Below are 6,554 nucleotides of genomic sequence, written 5' to 3' on the forward strand. Positions count from 1 at the left end.
CAATCTCCGTGATCTTCTTGTTTGGGTTTTCGTCGCGCACCTCTTGGCGAATATCATTGCAAAAGAAAAAGTATGCAGATAAGGCACGTTTAGGAGCATTCGGATCTTTTTTCTTGCGTGATCCCTTCGTGGACTCAAAAGATGGATCTGGAACATAGTCTTCCTTCTCCTCCAAATACCGCCTCTTATCGGCGGCGGCCAATTCGTCATACGGCTGCACAATCAACAGAACAATCAGAAACTAGCTACTTTGCAGACAATAAATAGAAACATACTCGACGATCTTCATCGGAAATTTGCTTCCAGCGTCGTCCAATTTCACTTGAGATCTCTAAAAATTGAAGGTCCGGCATTTCTTTCTTGACTGTGTCACGGATATCATTGCTAAAAAACATAAAGGCCGACAACGCACGCTTCGGAGCATTTTTATCTTTTTTCTTCCGCGGCTTGCGCGTGTGATCTCCATCCTTCTTTGGTCTTCCGACTGCTCCTCGTGCCATCTTGCCAATACTTTCGCTTTAAATAGGCTTGGCTGGGACTGCTGCTGTTGTAAACTGGGTGGGGCTTGTGCGAGCCAAAACAAGCAAAATCGACTCCCGAGGTTTTAAGGTTTTTATATATACACATAGGGAGCCTACGGCACACTGGCTTGCTTCTTCAACAGCCGCATCTCCACTATAGGCTAATTACATCGTGGCTCAAAATTCCCTATTTATGAGTGCCAACGGTCTTAACGCGCATCGTGAGGCTAAGGAAAAACGATAAAAAAAGCAGGGCATCCTTTCAGTAATATAATGGATTAGAATGTGTCTTAAAACACAACAAAATTGCTGGGCTGCCAAATTAAATCTCCAGACCTTCTTGCAGAACCTTGAACGATTTGATCTCTTGCCTAACATTTCCTTATAATTTATGCAAGAATAAGACCCATATGTGACGAAACGTTTCTAATTTTTTCTCAATAGATACCAGAACACACGGTGTGCAAATGCAGTCGGTCATGGATCTATACGACACTTTTAAATACTCAGATGTGGACCATATAGATTGTATTGTAACCATTTTGCAAGACTTTGATTGCATCTTTAATGTAGGCTTTGTTAGGTTTGTTTGAATACAAATTTAAGAGTTACCGCCAATTTTACATCAAGAGCATATGTCTTTCATCTGTCCGATGCAGTGCAACTCATTGCTTGAGCATGTACGACGTCTGTAAGGGCCTGGTATGATCTCAAGAGCAACGTAGGGGTCGCTCAGCATATCAAAAATTAACAATGCTTTCACTATCACTGATGTCGATTAAATTTCATTCGCATCAAGTGGAGGCAAGTTAATAGATAGTGTTGAACAGATAATTTCGATTTGAGCAGCCGCTGGAGGTTAAAAGGCGTAGAATTCATGCCAACATTCAGGCTTTGAGAGATATATTGGATAAGTTTCCTGAATGAAAACTACAGTTTCTGCTCTTTACGTAAATTTCATGACATAATTGTCAGCCTTTGTATTGGCTGCGATTAAGTCTGAGAGGAGGCGTATTTTGTATTTGCCGACATTGCGCATCCTATTGGCGGAATCTTATCTTCATAGCGATAGGATTGGCTGGATTTGTTGTGGCATGCCGCGTGGCTAAAAAAGAAAGAAAAGAGAAACGATAGGGACCTGCGACTCGCATGTGATGATTGGCCAGTGAGCATTCAAACGGCTCCTACCGTCGAGTCCACAAAAATATTTACATCATTTTGGTAGCAAAAACATGAACACTGTACTATTTACTAAAGTAGACACGTACACTCAACTCCAATAATATTATTTATTTTGTTTGATGTCTGAGTAACGTTTCACCAATCCTTATTTTCGTCGCAAATGAGCTTTCATTCAATGTAAACGAGTCCTTACTTGTCACGATGTCAGCTGTACATGTCGTATCGAAACTTAGAGGATAATCATAAGGACAGCAAGACACTTCGATGTCTGCATTTGTAAGCTCTACCGAAGCTTAGGCATCCCGAGTTGACGGTGCGGTCGGTGAATTAGCTCCAACATCCTTCATATCGTCCACCCATCCCCATGCGATGACTGAGATTCGTCCCTCCTCGCGTACCGGTACGTCTTGTAGAATGCCATGGCGCCAGATCATGTTCGTGTCCTTGGAAAACGCGTAGACGCATCCATCCGGCTGTGGCACGCTGACCACAGTTTTTGTTTTGGCATGTTCAAAAGCAGCATCGCGGGTGGCGCCGAATGAAATCCCAACCGTGAAGTTTTGTATGGCCGCAATTTGAGGCTTTACAGCTGCGGCATCAAAGTGAAACGGTTTCCATTGGGATGTGTCCTTGTACCAATTAAAGCGCGTTGCTTTGATGTCTAGTCTAAAAAACTTCTTTAAGCGATTCACAACGAGATCAAATGTGGGACATTCGGCCTTCCAGCTAGAGTGGTCGTCTACAATAAGATGCGTGCCGTCAATCTTATCGTTACCATGCCACATCTTGAGCAACCGTTCATGTGGAATGCCGCAGTGATCGAGCTCGTGCATGAGTTTCGTGTATATTTCACCCTTCTTGTAGTCGCGAAAGAGGTTAGGAACGATGATTAAGTCGCGTGAAGTTAGCGGCGTTGTTAATTCATCATCGTTTGAGCCCAAATCGTATGTGATACGCAGATCCACAGGTTTGGTCATCGGTTCAAAATTTTCAGTGTTTTTCTTGACTACTTGGCGCCGGTCATTCTTTTTTATTTTGCTAACTTTTTTGTCGCCGTCCTGCTTCTCTACATTCTTAGTAATTTCCTCGTTCTTGGATCTATTCGTCTTGGGTTTTACTCCCAGTTCAGTCGCTTTCTCTGCATGTTTTTTCTTCTCTAGCGGTACCTCTTCACTTGATACGTTAGTAGCAGCAACAATTACACCGTTGTTTCCATTTGAAGCCAAAACTGTCACGAAATGATTCTTGCGGCAATCATCATTAAATCTGCATTTGCCCGTCTTCCAGAAGTGCACACACAGCTGCTTATCGTGCACAAATTTGCAATTGGCGCGTGGACACTTTTTCTTGCGCATAAACGTTCGACATACAGTCTTGAAGAGACCTGCTACATCCTCAAAGTTCAAGCTTGTTCTTGCTGCCATCGCCGGGGCTGATTCCTGTAGGTCCGTAGCTAATACGTCGACTGCCATAGCTCTGGTAGTTCTGGTCCTGTAAAATCGATTGTTCAATTGAACCAAATATAGTGAGGGAATATTTCATTTATTATTGACTGTAAATTATAATGTGATAGCCACTTTAGGGCGCGGGTTGGTGACAGAACCATTTCTCCTTGTGGAAGTGTCTCCACTTAGTTCTGCAATAATTTCTTTCCTTTTTTGCAACAACGTCGACTTTCGAAGTATCTTATCTTTCTGCTGGGCTGTAAGCAAATCATCCTTCGCACCTTCTAGCCGTGCAATCTCCTTTAATGTTTTGTTGAGCCGAGTCAATTGTCGTTTGAGTTGCTGCTGGTGGTTTTTCATCTTTTCACCCAAAGTATCAAGTGCCTCTCCTGTCATCTCGATGTTCTGTCGAGATCGTAACTCTTGACGAGAAGCTTTGTCAGTAGATGGTTGGATCCTTGCAGTCAGAACCTCGTTTTTATGCTCTAGAGACAATTTATTCATCGGAAGTGCATCAACTGCAGTGTCGTCCACATCGTTTACACATTTAGACTGCTGTTCGCGTCGCTTGATTTACAAAAGGCAAACAAAAAGGTCAATCAAAACATTTATTCGGCACATGTGGTTGCGAACGTACTCGTTGCGCAACCGTCTTGTACTTCGCTATCTCGTCTTGTGGTACGTACCCCTGGCGAATTCGAATGACCTTTCGCTCAGAGCCATCCGGACGTCTGGATGCTGGAATGATCACGTTCCCATCGGCTATCCGAACGGCCCCAAGCGGCAGTCGTTCCTCAGTGGTTGTTATCATCTGCCAAATAACTTGAAAAATAAAAAAATAGCCAAAGATGAAAAGTCTTTAAAATATATATGAAATCATCAACAATATTACGATGATATATTATTGCTAACGATGAGAATGTCGCATTCAACGCGCGACTCCATTGCTTGGAGATGTCAGCACAACGCAAAGTTGCTCCGTTTCGAAAAGGGCCAACTTCTTGGTCTTCAAAAAATAGTTTTTCCTCTGTGTCTTACCACTTCTTAACGCTAACCTGAAGTGGTTTGGTTCTAATGGCGCTATGTACGTTGGTACACGCCTAATTGAGTCGTGGGTGTACCCTTTAAGCGCATTTTTTGTAGCCGGTGAAGGCCTTCAAGCGATCATTAATGGCTACTTAGAGTACCAGTTGTACAGCTTCTCGGAAGCAACTAGAGACAGGGGTGTTGAAGTCTGCAAAGTTCGTCATCCTGAAATCTGCAAGGTTCGTCACTATGACGTGATCAAGGATCAGAACCAGCATCAGGTTGAGGTTGAAAACGGTTACGCTCAAGTTCAAGAGTAGGCTAGGAATCATTCAATCTAACGCGCGTAGCAACCAGTCATTTCAGACAGCATAAGTAGGAGTCAATCACTTTCCATTTTCCACTCTACGACAACAGTCTCCTTCTCATCCTCTCGACTCTCAAAACATAAGATTGGCCAACTTCATGGTCATCAAATAAAGAGTTTTTCCTCTGTGTCTTACCACTTCTTAACGCTAAGCTGAAGTGGTTTGGTTCTAATGGCGCTACGTACGTTGGTACACGCCTAATAGAGTCGTGGGTGTATCTTTCAAGCGCATTTTTTGTAGCCGGTGAAGGCCTTCAAGCGATCATTAATGGCTACTTAGACTACCAGTTGTACAGCTTCTCGGTAGCAACTAGAGACAGGGGTTCATTTCGTTACCGTACTAAGTCGCAGATTGGGTATTAAACACATAGTCAATTACTGATCATTTAGAGTTCAAGAGAAACCAGGTTCTAGAAATGTAGATGCAGTAGATAAAACAGTCATATTAATCCGCTTTTTCACATGGCAATGCCACAGAGAGGACTATTGCTTATGAGCACATGAACGCCAGGACTCACGGACGAGGACTATTTCATGTGAAAGCTTAATTGCCGATTGCCGCTTGCCCGGATGAACTTGCTGGGTCATGTTTTCTTACAGCCAGAGTCGGCAGTGCAACGGGATACCCCGTAGTGGAAATCTGTAGATATGAAGGGTCTGGCTGTGATCGTCAAAATTTTCAAGCTTACCAATATATAGTTCGAAAATGCATAACAACTATGGAAGCGTGGGAGTTGCTAAAGACATTCTTCGCTAAAGAGAATCTGCACAACAGAGTGCATCTTTGCAAACAGTTGTACGAGTTTGTGATGGAGAGGGGCGCAAATTTCATGGACCACATGCTTAAGTTTCGTGAACTCTGCCTTGAGCTAAGTATAGCAGGTGATGATGTGGACCATGATGAGATGCTGATGCTTCTGATGGTAAGTCTGTCATCCAAGTATGACGCCATGGTGCGTATCATTGAAGCGCACACCAACGTGACATTATTGGATGCCGAGAAATGTCTCGTCGAGATAACAACACGTTACAGAGACGCGTAAAGAATTAATACTTTCAAAGCTTTCGACCAACGCACTGGAGCAAGGCTGGCCAAGGGTCGAGACAGGAAGAAAAATCAGATCTTGAGAGCCAAACGTAGTAATAGTGGCTTTCAAGGAAAGCGTAAGGGGTACGAACAGAGCGGACACAGGCAGATGAACTGTCCAGATGTAAAGGAGTCGAAAGGTGTAGACAAAATGATGTATTCGGCGTCGATTGACTTTCCGGTAAAAGGCTCCACGTAGCTGCTGGACAGTGGCGTACGTTGCGATATGACGAGCGACATTTGCAATTTATCGAGTGTCGGGAATGACGGCCTCCATTAGTATAAATGTGGCCAATTCCCAGTGTCCAAGCTTAAGGTGCGTTTTCTCCTAAATAGTGGCTGTAATGTGAAATTGGTTGATGTGCAGCACGTGCCTGCGCTGAGCTGGATGCTTGTGTCGGTACCTGCGCTGAGCTGGATGCTTGTGTCGGTACCTGCGCTGATCGATCGCGGTGTGCTCATCCAGTTTGAACATGGATAAGCGAGACGGGTTGTGGGTCATGTAACATTCGCGGTGATTAGGCGTCCGATGAAGCATTTTGTGCGGCATGTGAACCTGGAAGCGGCAGCAGAAGCTCATTAAGCCGTCACTCTGGAAAAGGGTAATATTGCAATTGGAACATAGCATCTTTGTCTGGGTCAAATGTCAGACACCAAATTACGTCAAGTGCTTAAAGCATTCGGTGGGATGCCTGAGGTTGGCATGAAGCGAGACAGCGTGTGTGACGGTTGTGTGCGAAGGGATTAAGACAAACAGCCTATTCAGTCACAGATCACAAGGCAAAGTGAAGACGATCAGCCCTTTCGAGATCGTGCACAAGGATCTCAAGGGCCCGGTGAAGTCAAATCCAAAGGGAGGAGCACTACATTGAAAGTAGGTAATGCAGTGTTGGTCAGCTTGTATATTGAGAAGTAAGAGAAGATTT

The 6,554-nt window shown here is 44.0% G+C and overlaps 3 protein-coding genes across 3 annotated transcripts in view; all 3 read right to left on the minus strand.

Annotated features, from left to right (window-relative positions):
- Nucleotides 1-500, minus strand: part of PHALS_13796 (nucleosome binding protein) — a gene marked incomplete at both ends in the record, with an annotated part of 794 nt that extends 294 nt beyond the window's left edge. Inside the window, 2 exons of the mRNA XM_024729615.1 lie at nucleotides 41-214; nucleotides 276-500. Of these exons, the coding sequence (XP_024579974.1) occupies nucleotides 41-214; nucleotides 276-500 (399 nt within the window). The remainder of the gene's footprint in view (nucleotides 1-40; nucleotides 215-275) is intronic.
- Nucleotides 501-1,996: 1,496 nt separating this feature from the next.
- PHALS_13797 (Zinc finger, CCCH-type) lies at nucleotides 1,997-3,175 on the minus strand (the record flags this gene model as incomplete). Its single annotated transcript, XM_024729616.1, has 1 exon — nucleotides 1,997-3,175. The coding sequence occupies one exon, from the start codon at nucleotides 3,173-3,175 to the stop codon at nucleotides 1,997-1,999; it is 1,179 nt and encodes a 392-aa protein (XP_024579975.1).
- An 87-nt stretch (nucleotides 3,176-3,262) lies between these two features.
- On the minus strand, nucleotides 3,263-3,959 carry PHALS_13798 (Uncharacterized conserved protein; the record flags this gene model as incomplete). Its single annotated transcript, XM_024729617.1, has 2 exons — nucleotides 3,263-3,715; nucleotides 3,786-3,959. 2 exons carry the CDS (start codon nucleotides 3,957-3,959, stop codon nucleotides 3,263-3,265), a joined length of 627 nt encoding a protein of 208 aa, XP_024579976.1.
- Nucleotides 3,960-6,554: the final 2,595 nt, after the last annotated feature.

The sequence above is a fragment of the Plasmopara halstedii genome (genome assembly GCF_900000015.1).
Source record: "Plasmopara halstedii genome assembly, contig: Scaffold_672, whole genome shotgun sequence".
NCBI lineage: Eukaryota > Oomycota > Peronosporomycetes > Peronosporales > Peronosporaceae > Plasmopara > Plasmopara halstedii.